The sequence below is a fragment of the Necator americanus genome, chromosome III (assembly GCF_031761385.1).
Source record: "Necator americanus strain Aroian chromosome III, whole genome shotgun sequence".
NCBI lineage: Eukaryota > Metazoa > Nematoda > Chromadorea > Rhabditida > Ancylostomatidae > Necator > Necator americanus.
In genome coordinates this window covers 14,908,867-14,925,272 of record NC_087373.1, presented here as the reverse complement: position 1 = coordinate 14,925,272, position 16,406 = coordinate 14,908,867, and the positions used below count along the sequence as shown (strand labels likewise).

The following is a 16,406-nucleotide window of genomic DNA, read 5'->3' as shown; positions in this document are numbered from 1 at the left end:
GTTTGCCAAGGAAAGTAAAATAAGGTGGGCCGGACACGTGATGCGCTTTAACGACAACCGTTGGACCAAAGCCGTGAGCGACTGGGTTCCTCGCGATATTAAGCGCACTACAGGAAGACCGCCGACCCAATGATCAGATTTCTTAACGAAGTCCTTCAAAGAAAAGTATGATGTTCTTCGTGTCCCACGCGAAAGGAGGAACCACTGGGCTACTCTGGCACGCGACCGGGACAAATGGAAGAATTACTGGCGCCCGCTCGACCAGTTCGAAGATCAACGGGAGTCAAGGTCAAGGTAATCAAGGTGATCAGGTGCCTCTGAGGGGACCCGATCCGACTAGCTTTCTCCCACTTCGTTTTCTTGAAAAATAGGAGAGAATGACCTTGATCGCGCTTCTACTCGTGAACTACATTCTGATCTTATTTATCTGTGGGGAGATCCCAACACTCAATTTCGTGCTACGCTTCCTTTGTCTTTTGAAATAGACAGCATGGTACTACAAAAAAAAATTTAACCTGATGAAAAATAGCTAATGGAGGATCTGACCAACTAGTAATTATACGTTGTCATAATTTGCGGGTCTTTTTCAATTCTATACAACTGGAGTGATTTGAAAGGCTTTAAACTAACCTGCAAGAGCAGCAAACATCAAAGGCGTATAACTTTGGGTATGTTGTTTGTCGTTCACATCACCTCCTTTTTCTATGCATAATTTAGCAATCTCAAAATTGCCCCTGCAATGCAAAATCTAACAAAAAAAAATGTTGTTTAGACGAAGAAACTACTAAGTGAAAAGTACAGACCACTGCACTAGTTCTATTTTGTTAAACTGTTTATTCTCACATGTTCACAACGATAGAAACAACGAGTAGAGAAAATTGTTGAAGAGCAGTAAAAATCACCGTAAGCTAGTGGATTTAACGAAATACATACTGTAAGAAGTTGTATAATGTGAGCTATAGGTAACTAGTTCGATCTGAAAAAGGAACAGGATGTCAAATGACCGTCAATTAGGGCGCTTTATTTCAAGCTTCACATAAGCTCTTTTCTCTATTTCAAATCATTAGCTGCAACAAATCCGCTCACTTTTCTAATCTATTAAGTTTCTGATAACAGTTATGAAGGAGACGACGAAACTTTTCAGACCAATAGGACTAATACAGTTTTAATGCTGCACTTACAACAACAGCAACACACATCAATCTTTCTGAATGCTCCTTTAAAAGTGTTTTAATATATGAGAAAAACGTTGCAGCAATCATGTTTAGTATACTGAATAATTCTGCTATAGGGGTTAACTGCTTGATCCAGATTTAAATTATCATATAACTGTGGAAGCAATTCGCAACAAGACGACGACATCATAGCTGATGCGGTCGGTAATGGTAACACGGAACCCAGAAGACTTCAACATTTGCTACGTTGAAAAGTGCAAACATGCAGTGAGCAAATTGTGACTCCGGCTTATTTCTAACTACAAAGATAGGCTATTACTTGAGAATGAATTACTCCTGTGGGAATAGAATATATCTCGAAGAAGTGGGGACCTCCAAGATACTGATTGAAATAAAATATACCGATCCCAGCAGGTATAAAGGCGCACTTATAGCGGGTTCGATTTCCGGAATCGACACCATACTTGAGGGATTGGTTAAGTATTTCAACATAGTATCACTACTGCTTTTTTTGTCAAAGCTAGAATTTGTTAATGCACCAACACTAAGCGAAAATTTTCGACTGCATCACTAATTAGTTGAAGCTGTAGAATATATCTCACAAAAACAATGGGTTGTTCAAATAAGAAATTTTGGAAGAAAATGACCAAGTACCTGTAAGCGGCGGTTGCCAATGGAGACATGCCTGTTGCATCGTGGCAGTTGATGTCAATGCCAGATTTTAAGAGTTCCAAAACCTTTTCGGTATCGCCTGAACAAATAAGCAAAAGTGTGCGAGATGATATATGCATATATGATTCAAAAGAAGACTCCATTTATCACAATCCACAGGTTTATTTTTGCAGTAATACGTCACTCCCCTATTCTACAGAAAGAAGCCAGATGGAAGTGATTACTACGCATAATTCTGCTTTCACGACGCTGGGAACTTTTAATGCCAAAAACAACTTATTGAGTTGGATTTCTCTAGGAATTACCTAGCATGCGTGCAATAGTCGGACTGGTGGTCCGACCATATTCACTTCTGAACGGTTGGTTAAAGGATCGCATTCATTTGTATATATTATTATGTAATTTATATTCATTATTTGAGCTGCACCCTATGGGCTAGGCCCCCTTCACTTGAAGAGGGTCTGCTCCTCTCCATCGCATCTATGTTACCTAGGAGAGAGCGAAACAAATACGATAATTCTTTCCTAATGTCGAAAATGAGAAACTGACTTATCCCCTTGGAAGAAAAAGGAAACGAAGTTGAAAATATTGAACAGTTGTATTGTATGACCGCAGAAAAAATTGTGTGGTGGATGGAATCAAAACCAGCTTCTCTAACATGGTCGTTTATTTAAGCCAAGTTTAAGGGCTAACTAGGTAAATATCCTGTCCTTATTTGTAAGAGAACAACACAGGGGAACGAAAAAAAGCATATGCGTAGAGTCGAGAAGGCCCACCTGCCTCAATAGCAGCAAACAAATCTTTCTCTTCGTCCTTCATTCTGTCTCCCCAACCGAATCTACCTGGTAACCTCCACAAAACCAAGGATGAGTCTGCTAGACCTAAAAACTACGAAAAAATGACGAACTGGATATTGCAGAATTCGCTTACAACACAAAGATCAGCTATAATACACCTATTCATACGAACTTATTCTCAGAGAAAGAAATGTGAATGGTCGGAGTAAAGAATTGAAACTAAAGAAGCTCTTGTGTTCCTTTGCAGACTTCGCAATCAACAGTAGGATATGCTTTCATCGCGGAACTGTTTCAGTAGTGTCGGATACGAGCAAGCGTATGTTCCAAAGGAGTGGAGGTTTGATGTTAGGATGTCATTATGATTAGAACGCTCACGCTCATGGTTTCTGCGCACGCGATTCTTAGCTAATAAGCTAGAGAATCCCTGAATTCCAAAGTCGTTGTCATAGTTACCGTCGGTGAAGACATCATTTATTTCGCATTTCACGCAAATGGTATTTCTGGAGAAGGACGCTTGGTATTGGGGTTAATGTTCAGGTGGTTGCTCCTACGAATACTCATTAAAATAGATGTAAAACTTCCCAATCCACAGATTGCTAGGAGCTATCTTCACTAGAAAAATGTTACCAATAATCCAAAATGGATTTGGATCCAAAATGAAAACTGCTCAGATAAAAATAAGACACGCTAGTGCTGTCGCTTGCGGGTTTTAAGACTCTGAAGATCACTATTGGGCTCATGATCACGTGCAGTCCTTCAGGTATGATGCATTCAGTGTACTACTGTATGCTGATAACTTACCTTTATAAATACGAATCAGTAAAAAAGCTAACTCAACCCATTCAGGTAACCCAGGTCAGTCAAGGCTGATGCTAATCATCTCCTCTGATTCTAACAGCACGAACTCTATTTGGATTTGGGCAGTAAGCGAAGTCGTACTGTGGAAACGTTTAATAGACTTAAGAGAATATGGTTACGGTCGGCTGAGTGTGGAGAGTTTTGCACTTACAATCATCTGCAACTCGGTGTGCTACGTAGGCCTAGGCATCCATAAAGGATAAAAGGATAAAGTTTCTGGCGTTAATCAATCCGCTTGGGATGCCCACCCACGTTCACTTCAATTCAGAATCGTTCGAGGTTTACGAACGTGTATCTGGCCTATACAGTGACTTGCGGTGGCTAGCCGATGTGTCAAGTCAGTGCCTTTATCCTCCCAGACAAGTCTGGTGCCAATTTATCGACCCCGGAGGGAATAAAGGCTTGGTGAGCATTAGGGCGGATTCGAACCTCTGATCGATCGTGCAGGAAGCGGAACCTCTAACCGCTACACCACACCCGCCCCTTAGGCATAAATATGCTCGAAAATTGTCTTCTCTCCATGCAAAATATATCAGCTTTGTCCTTCACATAATTATGCAACTCCTATAGGATATCCTATTAAGTTGGTGGCTAGAGTTATACTTGTTACCATACTAGTTACTAACGCTTACCTCCAAAAGCAACTCTCCGTGACGAGTTCGAGTTAGCGCTATGTTCATCCTTTGGTCCTTCATTTCCTCAAGAAACAAAGCATCAACTGGGTCGGAAACCCATCCTTGCTGTGTGTAACGAGGCATCGTGATTTCCACACTCCATTGTGTCTGTAGGCAATTCGATGAAAATTGAATGGGCAGTGTCGACTAGTCGCAGGAATTGCTCTCTAGAATTACCGCGAAGGGGAATTACACAAAGTCAACTTCGCAAATGCCCTTGCTTATAGTTGGGTCAAAATGACGTCAAGCACAGACAGTTGCGTAAGCGGCTGCGCTCGAAGCGGCGCGGTTGGGATCGTGTGGGAATCCTCGTTGCCGCCATCTCTGCAGGTCGCCATGGTCCCACCTCGATTCCAACCGCTGTCTCCACAGCACTACTTCGAGCGCAGCCGCTTGCGCAACTGTCCGTGCTTCACGTCGTTTTGACCCGACTATAAAAGGTGTGTGGTGACTTGAACAATGCTTCCATTCCGCCATGATAGGACTTACGTGCCGCTCCAAGTGGCGACTCCTGCACGACGGAGAATGGGAATGGCAAGTCATGATCGGGAGATGGTAAAGTCGAGTCGAGTAGCAGTCGTCTATCGGCAACAGCCACTCCAGTTATCAGTATGTTTTTACACGTTGGCGACTTCGCCAAGCTGTTGAAGTGCGGATGAGCCCTGAGTGAAGTGAACACAGTCGGCAAGGGTGCGGGAGCCGTAAGGAGGCTCACAACGCTGCGGGCACCGAACTTAGTTGGATGTACTAGGACGGTGTGCATGAGGTGCATTATTGTCATTGTGAATATGACAGAGGCACTGGAGGCGGCTTGTTGAAGTCATAAATATCTTTCCTGGGATTTAACATGCTTTGTGATCGATAAGAATGTGGCAACTGAGCAACCGGCCGAGTACCAGACGTGTTAATTAGCGATGATGTCTGTAGTGCGTGTGTGTATGTTTATTGTATATCTGCGTATCTGGGCACAAGTGTGTTCCTGTGATATATATATATATATATATATATATATATTATAAATCATATACAATATCACTTTGACAACTCTCCGCTCTTCCTCTTTGTTCTTCTAGTTGATCGAGAGTGCGTGAGAAAGTTCTCGATTTGTCCTTATCGCGTGTGAGATTCGCCTGGTGGTTTTTGTTTCGCATTGGACACGAAGAGCATCAAATTTTCCTTTGGTTTTTGAGGATTGAACATTGGATTTTATAAAGAAGTGTGACGGCGGTCTTACTGTAGTGCCTTCAGTGCGTTGCGCATGGAACGCAGTCGCTCACGACTCTGGTCCGATGATTCGCTGAAACGAATCGCTAGTCAAGGGCACCATATTTTGCTGTCTTTAGATAATGCGGTAGCGCCTCTCATTTTCGATCGCTGGCATAGGATGGAATTTCGAATCTGTCCATCACTTGCGTGAAATGGGATATTCTGGCATCACTCTTCTGACTGAGGGTTCAATTACGCTCACCTCATTTTCTTCATGCTTGCTAAGTGCCCAGGTTTCAGAAGCATAGGTCAAAGCAGGGAGTATTGTGGTGTTGAAGAAGTGAGCACGGAGCCCGGTGTTCCTGGTCTTCTTCACTACATCCTCGATGCTCTCACGAGCTCCTAATACCGCTCGTTTCCTCCTGCCCAGCTCGCGGGTCAGGTCGTTGTTCATCCATTCATGTCTGTTTCTCGACTCAGATAAACGTAGCTGGCGCATTCTGATATGTTCGTTCGTTGAGCGTGAATGGAACACCCGAGACCCATCCGTTACGCATGAACATAGTTTTTTGCAGATTAAGTTGAACGCAACATCCACATGTCGAACTCTGTCAGCATTCCTGGCTTCGCTGATGCTAGATGTTATCAGATGTTGTCATCACCAAAGCGTAAATATAGTAGCTGCCGACCATCAATCTTCACTCCCATGTCATCACACTCCAGCTTTCGCTTTGCGTTCTCAAGCTTGGTCGTGAAGATCCTAGGTGATATTGTATCACGCTGTCGGAACCTTCTCTTCACGTCAATGATAATATTCCGGTAGAATGGCGAAATTCTGGTCGTGAAGTTACTTTACAACTCTCAAAGTACACCATGTGCGACTTTCGATAAACCTCGGCATGTTGATGCTTCAATAATTGTTTTCTTTAATAGAGCCGGACACGAGGTTGTTATAATCCTTTATTCGTGGCTAACGTTTCGGCAATATCGCCTTCTTCAGAGCCTGAAAGGGGTGAAATCGAACGTGATCAATCCGATCAAACGCCTTATCCGCCCAACAAAGAAAGTCCTACGTTAAACGTTGGGCCACATAGCTACCAGTAGAAGAAAACATCGTACCTTAGGATCAGCTGACTATCCTGCCACTGCTAGATACCTGATGTGAGGTGACTAGCGCAATCAAATATCAGCCTTAAATAAAGCACGAGTTCTCGCGTAACGGAGAGGCATTTCTTCTTGCTATTCATATTTGGACTCTTGGAGTGGATCCAAAAAGCCTCCAGAGCCTTGCGCGCCAAAATCGTGATCTTAACTTCGAAATCTTCTCCGTTATGACGCCGCACCCTGTGATCACCCAATGCAGTGGAGTCACATGACTTCCTTTTGCCGTCCAGGTGTTCTTTGATTCGAATACATAGTGGACTGTTTGCTCTGCTTCTGTTTCTCCTGTTTCTCCTTTGTATTCGTCACCGCACTGCACACAGGAAATCATATAAACAACACATGAACTCATTCAATCACCCTCGTTGTTATCCGGGCATATTTTACACTCCGGTGTCGTGCAAATACGATCATATAGGCAATTCCGTATGAGTATTTGCTTAAGGTTACTAGGGGGAGCTCCACGATGGCAACAGATTCTTCAAGTTTAGCTTTCCTCAGACACCGCCGAATAACAGCGCTAACCTCATCGGAAATAAACAGTACACAAAATGGTACTTTCTCCATACCAGATTTGTTAAGGGTTTCTGCTCTTTTTGTGATGGACCGCATAGGTGTGTAGCCGTTACTGACCGCAATTTTCCTAGCAAGCTTGATAGATTCTCGTCTTTCTTCCCTTCCAGTGCAAACGGAGGTGGCCGTGCGAAACATGTTTCGTACTACAGACCTTTTAACTTGTGTGGGATGGGCAAAAAGAAAGTGAAATAGGATATTCTTATTACTAGGTTTGCGGTACCACTTTGTCCTGTGCGTTCTGTTTGAAATATGCACTTAGACGTTGAGAAAGGGTAACCATTCTCCTTTGGGCTTCTCCAGAGTGAACTTTATATACTCCGACTGCTCATTTAAAATCTTGAAATAGTTGTTCATCTCTGCTTGAGACGAACAGACAAGGAAACAGTCGTCGATATATCGGCAATAAAGCAAAGGTCGTGTTTCCCAAATCGGTGCCTCAATTTTAGCCATGAAAGCAGTGGCGAGCGTTGGCGCCAACCGTTGTCCCATAGCAAGACCCCTGATTTGCGCAAAATAGTTGCCCGACCATCTAAAGGCAGTGCATTTGAGACATTCCCTGAGAACAACCATCAACTGCTCCACGGAAGAGCCATACAGGTTTATTGAGCTCTGGTGCTCAGTTAAAAGCTCAAAAACCCCCTCCCTAACCGGGTCCTTCGAGAAGTTTGTATAAAAAAAAAAAAAAAAAAAAAACCCCCATAAAAAAAATTTAAAAAAAAAGTTTTTTTTTTGGGGGACCAAAAAAAAATTTTTTTGTGGGGGGGGGGGGGGAATAAAAAAAAAAACAACCCCACCCCAACAAAAAAAAAAAAACCACCCCCCCCGGGGCCCCCCCCCCCCCCCCCCCCAAAAAAATAAAAAAAAAAAAAAAAAAACAACCCCCCCCTCCTCCCCCCCCCCCACCCTCTTTCCTCCCAAACAAACAAAACCCACAAAAACCCAAAAAAAAAAAAAAAAAAAAAAATAACCCTCCCCCCACCCCCAAAAAATAAAAAAAAAAAAAAAAAAAGGGAAAAAGGGGGAAAAACCCCCAAACCCCCCCCCCCCCCCCCCCCCCCCCCCTTTCTCCTTTTTTTAAAATTTTTTTTAATAATAATTTTTTTAAAGTTTAAAAATAAAGAAAAGGGGGAGGGGGGGGGTGGGTTTGCTTCCTCATTCCCTTTTTTTTTTTTTTTTACAACACCACCCCCCCCCCCCTCCCCCCCCCCCTACCTAAAAAAAAAAAAAAAAAAAAAAAAAAAAAAAAAAAAAAATAAAAAAAAAAAAAAAAAATTTTTTTTATTAAAAAATAAAAAACCAAAAAAAAAAAATCCATCTCCCCCCCAACCCCCCCACAACAAAAAAAAAAAAAAAAAATAGGTGGGGGGGGGGGGAGCGCCAAAAAAAAAAAAAAAAAAAAAAAAAAAAAAAAAAACCCTTCTCCCCAAAAAAAAAAAAAACACACCCCCCCCCCCCCCCCCCCCCCACCCCCCAAACCCCCCCCCCCCCCCCCCCCCCCCTCTCTTAAAAAAAAAAAAAAAAAAAAAAAAAAGGAGGGGGGGGGGAGCCAAAAAAAAAAAAAAAAAAAAAAAAAAAATAAAAAAAAAAAAAAAAAAAAATTAAATAAAAAAAGAATTTAGAAAATATGAAATTTTAATTTTTTTTTTTTTTTTTTTACATTAAAAAATTATCTGCTCGTAGAAAGATCTCAACATCTGAACTTCCGTGAAATAGTGCCTTTTACAACGCTAATTGATTGGTAAATTAGGTTGGTTAGAAACTCTTGTCAATGTCTTTTAAAAAGTCCAAAACCTCCACAATAAAAAGAAAAAGAAAAAACGATTCTTGATCGATACCCATGATGTATCATGTGGCAGGTGTAGAACACTTCCGAAGTTTCTCCGCGAAAGGTATATGACTTACTGACTTAATCGGCGAGGCAAATTTCATCGCTTGATGCGATTACCCGCATCTTCACCGAGCTATGCCGTCCTTGAACATAGCTCTGCCCAACCTTCTCGATCTTCTGCGAGAGCTTGCACAGAATCAATCCATCCTGTCGCTGTTCCATATTCATATCCACGCCGAGTATCCTCAAGTCCTCCTTCGCAACCTCAGTCCAGAACTCTCGCTTTCGGCCAGCTGGCTTCCTTCAGGTCGAACTAGACAAACTCCTCCTATGATCAAAGAAGCGAAGGCGATTTACTTTAGCCACCTTCGATGGCGGTGCAAGATGTTAGTATCTTCCATGTGTCATCCGCCGGTATACCACATCAATTTCTGCGTAAAGATCTTTATTGTGGCATACACTAGGCCAAAAGTAGCCAAGTAGCCGTCTAAGCAGCTTTCGTTCTGTGCAATAAGGCCTCTCCATAACCGCTGATGGTGCTGCCCAAGTCTCCGATCCGTACATCATGATGGGGCGAATTGCGGATAGGTAGACTCGCAGCTTGACTTCGTTGGTGATGGAGTTCGACCACAGGCATTTCGTTAAGGAGTTAAATGCAGAAGTCCTCAGCGCATCTTTGCTGAACATCCCTCTCGTAGCTGCCGTTGTTCTTCAGCGTGCAGCCCAGGTAACAGAACTCATCGAGTTATATCGGTTGTCCGTCCACCCTGATTTCCGTTCGAGGTCTCGAAGAGATCCACATCTACTTGCATTTATCAGGGCGTGGACGTGGTCCATGGGCTGCAGCAAGCTTCGATACAAGGTTGACAACACGTTGAAGTTTCGTACTGCTTTCCGCAAATATAACAGCATTGTCGGCGTACTCGAGATCAGTAAAGGGGCACCCTGACGGTGCTAAGACAATGTCGGCAGGACACTGGTCGACTGCTCTTCGCATAATGTCGTCGATGGCGAAATTGAACAGGAAGGGTCCTGCCACCCTGCCACTGCCCCTTGTCTTACTCCAGTTACTACTTCAAACGGTGTTGTAGGTGTTGTGGTGTTCGAACTGCAGCAGTTGCTCGTTGATTCAAGTCATCAAGCAAGCGAACGAACTTTCTGGTACTCCATCGGCGCGAAGCGCATTGAGAAGATGGCCTCGGTGAGGAGAGTCGAACACGGCTTCAAAGTCCAGAAACGCTAGTTGCATTGGCTTCGAATACCGCTGCCAGATTTCGATTGCTCTCCAGACGATGAACACCCGGCCAATCGTAGATTGGCCAGGACGAAAGCCAGCTTGCTCGTCGCGATGTTTAATGAGTCGGTCCTAGGTAATCCGCTGCAATACCTTGTACATAACACGCAGCAAAAAGACACCGTGATAATTCATTCTTATTGTCCGAAGATGGATCTGACGTGACGGATAACGTCTTATGGAAGGGGATTACGATAGCGTCTCTCTACGAGTCAGATATCATTTCGTCTATCCATATCGAACGGATGATCTCATGAATCGAAGACAGAGGAAGATATTTTAGCATTTCTGCGCTAATCCCGTCGTCTCCTCCAGGTTTTCCATTTTTCATCTTTTCGATACAGACCAGAACCTCCGACTCGGTCGGTGATTAATCGTTAACCACATACGTCGGCCTATGAACGTGCTCGAGTTCAGGAGCTGACTGCGCTTGTCGGTTCAACAAGAATTTGAAGTGATCCCTTCGAATTGAAAGGGTTGCTTCTCCTACAGATACTCCATTGCCAGTGTTAAGGACAGGAGAACATCTTTTCATTTTGCCGCTATACTGTTTTAGTAAAGCATAGGCTATCCGCGGATTCTTGTCCTCCCACGCTTTTTCAAACTCCTTCGCTATTGGAGCGTTTCCCTTGACGTCCACTCGTCATCGCGGTTTTGTTGCAGTTGATGACGCAACTTCCTTCTCAAGACGCTTTTCTTAGTTGAAATCATCAGTGCTGCGGGCGACACACACAGAATTGTACGTAGATTTTGTTTCCGCAGATGCAAAGGCAAAATTCTTCATTGGCATTAGAATCTGGAGCGTTACTCCTGCAGCGTCCTGGATGCACTTTGTGAAGGAATCCGCATCGCTAGGCTTCTTCCTGGTCCGTACTCCAACATGAATACACACACGTTGGCGGAACTTCGTCCTGCATCTTTCGTCTTTAAGACCTGGTATGTCGATTTTCGGTTGAAGAGGAATTTGAATTCCTCGGTTTTTCTTGTGGATCCGCAACTTGAATCTAAGAAAAACTGGACGATTTTTGGATATGCGACTGAGGAATGTTCCTTGTCAAAACGCAGTCGAACTGAAGTTTAAGAATTGTTATCTTCTGCAGGCGCTGCTCTTTAGGCGTTTAAAGGATTGACCCCTACCGCGTGAGCTGATCGCGTCGATGACTCCTCTTAAACGTAAAAACGATGGTGAAGCCCGTCTCTTTACATAAGCCGACCAGAGGTCACCGTTATCCGACATGCACTCCGTTGGATAACACCATTTTCCTAACACATCGGATTCTTGTTCGAGTACCATCTTCCCAGTTGCGTCGATTCCGACAGTGACCACCTGCTGGCTTGGTATTTTAGACACCAACGCATTGAGTCCATCATAGAAGGTGCTCTTGTTGTTGTCCTTATCAGTTTCCGCAGGTGCGTGAGCACTTACTCTTCAGAGTTTACGTCCTCTGCGATCCCGCAGGCGTACAAAGGCGCATCTAGACAACGTTGAACCAAAATGCTCCACCATGTTGTTGTAATAGTTACTCACAGGTTTCGCGCAAACATCTACTTTCTTCTCATCAGCATCGCCGCAATACATGGCAAAATTTTGATGCTGTTGACGGGTCGATCTCTCATGCGTGTTTTCTGCAGTCCAGTTAACGGCACACAGATATCGCAGAGGCCTTGACAGAGCGGCTTGTAGGAGTTCATTCTACAGTGTCCGGCAGTTCAGCGTGACGACACGAATGGTTGTTGCCAAAGATTCCATGCTCCCTCCAGGTAGTTGATCTTTCAGGTTGTGGGCTTTGGCGATACGCTGGACGACAGCACTTTTTGCAAAGTATGGGAATCTTTCGCCATATAATCACACGTGTTATGTAGCTCGTACGTTCCCAATGCGTAGACTCGAATGCTTGTTTGCGTTTACTTATAGTGGGCCCACCACGAGCAGGTAGCAATCAGACTTGTACACGCGGCCCCATAGTATATATATAGTATCAAAAGTAAGTAAACACATATGCACATACACACTAAGCGCGTTGTTACATATAATGATGGGTCTCATATCTCTATGGAAGTAAGATTTACAATTACATATACTTAGTGTCCGAGTAAAGGAACATTCAGATAGACTCGTGGAACAAGAGCTCTCCTCCTCTCTCGTAACCCATCGCAGATGTTGCCAAAACCCTGACATTGAGGTAAAAGTCACGATACTGTGAGCCCGAGATTATAGCACAAAGAATACTAGAGTCATTTTGATTAATTGTTAAACAGTTCAAAAATGGGCAGAAAGGATGACTGCATTGCGAGCACAAATGAAGAACGCCCCACATCAAAATCTCTGCGGGTTTCAATCTATGGTGCAGCTGCGTTATCATCACGGAGCAATGGTGAAATAGGAGGACATTGGGCGTGGATTAGGAGTACTCCGCAATGTCCGACTACACTAAGCGGCCCGCCCAGGCCACTTTCCAGAATTGTAATATTAGCATATGTCGATATTTGTGCAATCAAAGACATTATGGATAATCTAACAGAAGATTAATTCAAAGATACATAGCTACATAGTTATACAGCATCTATACACTATTATATTAAGTTTGCGGGCAGGGCCACACGTATTGCTAACCCTTACAAGTACCATTCATCATATAAAAATAAGATATAAGGATATGAAAGATGAGCACAGTTCTTTTAAATTTGTTCTCATAGTCTTTTAGTACATGCGGTACAGGATGAAGAAGCGGCAACGTGCAGAAAGAAGTAAGAAATGCGATTACTTGCACACTTCTTGCTTTACGCATGGGGTCGAATGGCAGTCATCACTCGCTGCCGCGCCGCAAACCAAACGCGCGAAGCTATCCCTATGTAGGTGACCATCGTCTTGCGTAGGGTTTGAGAGGAAAAAGAAGGGACGAGACAGATCATTATGCCCAAACGAGCCTGATGTGCCTTTGGTTTGCAAAGAAAGGAAGAGGAGTGGGTCGTGCAGAGAAAGGACAAAAAGCGCTGCGGAGATCGCATCGTTGATCCGATGATTGTTTTTCCTCAAAGCCCTCTCGTACAAAATTAGCAAAAAGAGACATCTTCAAGTCTAGTGTACTGGATTTTGTATCTTTTAAAAGAGTTGCAGAAAGACGCCAGTGTTTCCACCGGGTTCCCCAGTTGCAACATTGTTTAAGTAACAGAATTACCAAAGTGCTCGCCACACTCAAATTGCCTTAATTAGCAAATTCGAGATGTGTAGCTTTAGAGGGGAATGATGTGATGTGAGTTAACACGACAAAGAGACAGGGAAACATTTTTTTTATGAAATCAATGCGCTAATTGTCTGTTCCACACAAAATGCAGCACATGACACAGTGTGTACAGTCCGTTTAAAAAATCGCCATCTCCGTGCTTTACTTCTCTTAGCCTTCATGTCCAGTTAAAATTTACGACGCCGGGGACCCAACCACTTACTCGACATTACGAAACAAATCAAGATTGCACATAGTAACCCCATGTACATCTTAGCTCCTTTCAAATGCATCTAAAACAATGACTCTCTGGCACCTACGGTATGTTTCGCATAGCCGTTTCAAACTGTGATGATGAACTGAGGATCTGTTGAGATGTTTTTAAAGGCAGCATACCACGAAATTGATGACGTTGAGATCTCTGAAGGACAATATATAGTTCCGGCAGTAGGTTACGGGAATTAGCGTGGTCTCGCTCAATTCCTTCCAATCGTTCTGATAAACGGTGTGTGAACTACATTAGTTATTACGAGGTTGGTTAGAACGTACTTCGTTGTACTCGTTCTGATCTCCTCAGAAGCATATTCATTGGTTTTAAGGCTGCTGAGGAGACTTTATAGGTTCCCGACCGCTGGGACGTGGATGAGGCGTGGCGCACTCTTGCTTATCTCGTGAGGAAGAACGCCGTTTTCCCCGCCGCTTTTTTTTAGGACAATTAAGGGAAGTTGAACGGGGGTCGCGCTTGTATTCGTGCAATCTACATCCAAAACTCCATGTTTTCTATCAGGTTTCCACGCTACGTCAATTTCGTTGTGCCTTCGAAGACAGGTTTCAGCAAATTTCTGACGTTGGATTCCTCACTGTCGAATAGGTCTCAAGAGATAGTTCTCAGGTGGCCCAACAAAAACGTTAAACTCTGTTTGGAAATATAGGCGTAAGGTGCTTGATCAGCACCAGAGCAGCCAGTTTGATGGACAAAGTAACCCTCCAGATGCAGATTATCACAAAATTTCCATTTTTAGGATGCACGAGTGGTAAGGATGTAGTTTATGAGTATGAGATGGATCTAAATTAATTCCTGTCACAAATCCAGAAAAGTATGTGTATGGTAGCATCGCATGCTTTCGTCTACCTAACGATTTAACAAAAATTTTCGTTGTTGGTATCGGAACGTAGGAATCTGCGTCCACGACAATGAAGCAGCTTATGCTGCCTATTTCAATCACGTCAGTTAAAGGCATCACTCCACGAATCTGGGTGGTACGGATTTCCGGTGGAGTATTCGTATACGGTATCGTAGATTATTGGGAGAAGGGTGATTCCGTCCATTTCTTCCTAATTGCCGTAAAAAACGGCCCGGAAGATACGGCTTCGAGTGTTCCGGCGTACTATTTTTCACAAAGAGTTCGGTTGGAGCGCGCTAGCTTTGTGCGCGCGCCGCATCTTCCGGACCGTTTTTTTACGGGAATTAGGAAGAAATGGACGGACCTTCTCCATAATCTACTATCCCGTATACGAATACTCCTCCTGAAATCCGTACCACCTCAGATTCGTGGGGTGATGCCTTTAAATGGCGGACGTTGAATGACGACGGAGTCGCACAAGCTACATCGTTGATAAGAAGGCATCGCTCAGAGCTGTTTCACACGCCATTTTTTGTATTACTAAGAGGACCTCAAAATACTTCTTCTCATACTCGTGGACTGCACTACTACTTCTCCCTATTTGCGCGAAGGCATCCGACATTAGAAAAAAATCACGCGATGCACTGCATTGAAACCCTACAGGTGGGGGAACGAAAGCGCAGAAAGCGTATATTATTACTCGTACGGATGCGATTTCCTCTTTGGGAAAACTAATCAATGAGTGCTGATCCTCAGTGAATAACCCATCTGGCTTGTGAATTTTTATAGGTCTCCCTTTCTACTCTGACGTTCGAAAACCACATCCGGAACGTCAGCTACTATTGGAGAGAAACGCTGCTTCTGACGTATTCGTGACTCATCCAAAAATTTCTTTATCGAGACGCACAAAAAGTGTGACTCATTTTATCACAACATCTCGTAGTTACACTAATATCAATTCTTTTAGAGAACAAGTGGACAACAGCAAGCAGCTGTAAACCTCTATGAGTATACCAGTTATATGGCAGAAGTAAGCTAGATATTGCAAAAAGGTGCTGTCTTTTAGCACAGCCCCAAAGACTAGCCTAAATAGGTCAGGCAAGAGAAGGCATGGAAAAAGGCTTTGCCAAACTGCCTTTCTCCGTTTAGGGACGCCGAACTGCAGCGGACCTGAGCGTGCTGGCTTCATTCACTGTCGATAGGCAGTTCCCGCGAGAGGCCAAGTCTCGCAGGATACGGAGCAGTCACCAATGAATAGAGCCTGTGCGAATTCTTGCTCTGTAGTTCAAGAAAACTGGGTAGAGCTATGTTCAAGAAACGACACACCTTGGCGAAGATGCGGGCAACTGCGTCAGGAGAAAACACCAGCACGCCGATTAAGTCACGAAAGTTAAGTCAAACGTGCCAAGCAAGTCACGAACAAAATACGGGCCATTGGTGACCATCAACACCAGGGACGGATATTATATAGCGAACTCACTAAAGCGCAAGGAAAACTGCAACTAAACACAGTCTTGTCAAAACGACACAAAGCTCGGAGCACTTGCCTAAGCGACTGCGCTCGAACTGGTGCGCGGAGCGTCACGGTAAGGATAAATGGGTACCCTTGTTAGCACCACCTAGCGGTGCTGTTTGCGACGGTCCCACCTGCTAGTTCCAACGCACCCCCTCGAGCCCAGTCACCTACGCAATTGCACCGAGCTTAATGTCGTTTTGACTCGACTTCATGGAAATAATTAATTGTCCTTATTTGTTGGCCGATTTCCCGGAAGAGGTCTAATTTGGTCAGGAGGGTCTACGCTAGAGTGATCACAATG

At 43.9% G+C, this 16,406-nt stretch overlaps 3 protein-coding genes across 6 annotated transcripts; all 3 read right to left on the bottom strand.

Annotated features, from left to right (window-relative positions):
- Nucleotides 1-458: 458 nt before the first annotated feature.
- Nucleotides 459-5,881, bottom strand: RB195_009622 (uncharacterized protein; the record flags this gene model as incomplete). 2 transcript variants are annotated; one of them, XM_064190254.1, is made up of 7 exons in its annotated part: nt 626-734; nt 1,830-1,926; nt 2,624-2,728; nt 4,135-4,200; nt 4,666-4,838; nt 5,454-5,473; nt 5,645-5,881. In XM_064190254.1, 7 exons carry the CDS (start codon nt 5,879-5,881, stop codon nt 626-628), a joined length of 807 nt encoding a protein of 268 aa, XP_064047836.1. The 2 variants fall into 2 exon arrangements, with proteins under 2 accessions (XP_064047837.1, XP_064047836.1); XM_064190253.1 differs by lacking the exons at nt 4,135-4,200; nt 5,454-5,473; nt 5,645-5,881 and adding an exon at nt 459-496 and having other exon boundaries at nt 631-734; nt 4,666-4,939.
- A 1,493-nt stretch (nt 5,882-7,374) lies between these two features.
- On the bottom strand, nt 7,375-7,689 carry RB195_009621 (uncharacterized protein; the record flags this gene model as incomplete). 2 transcript variants are annotated; one of them, XM_064190252.1, is made up of 1 exon in its annotated part: nt 7,375-7,689. In XM_064190252.1, one exon carries the CDS (start codon nt 7,687-7,689, stop codon nt 7,375-7,377), a length of 315 nt encoding a protein of 104 aa, XP_064047834.1. The 2 variants fall into 2 exon arrangements, with proteins under 2 accessions (XP_064047834.1, XP_064047835.1); XM_064190251.1 differs by having other exon boundaries at nt 7,375-7,608.
- Nucleotides 7,690-9,025: 1,336 nt separating this feature from the next.
- Nucleotides 9,026-11,820, bottom strand: RB195_009620 (uncharacterized protein; the record flags this gene model as incomplete). 2 transcript variants are annotated; one of them, XM_064190250.1, is made up of 4 exons in its annotated part: nt 9,026-9,248; nt 9,754-9,979; nt 10,103-10,313; nt 11,770-11,820. In XM_064190250.1, the coding sequence occupies 4 exons, from the start codon at nt 11,818-11,820 to the stop codon at nt 9,026-9,028; spliced, it is 711 nt and encodes a 236-aa protein (XP_064047832.1). The 2 variants fall into 2 exon arrangements, with proteins under 2 accessions (XP_064047832.1, XP_064047833.1); XM_064190249.1 differs by lacking the exons at nt 10,103-10,313; nt 11,770-11,820 and having other exon boundaries at nt 9,754-9,944.
- Between the last annotated feature and the right edge of the window lie 4,586 nt (nt 11,821-16,406).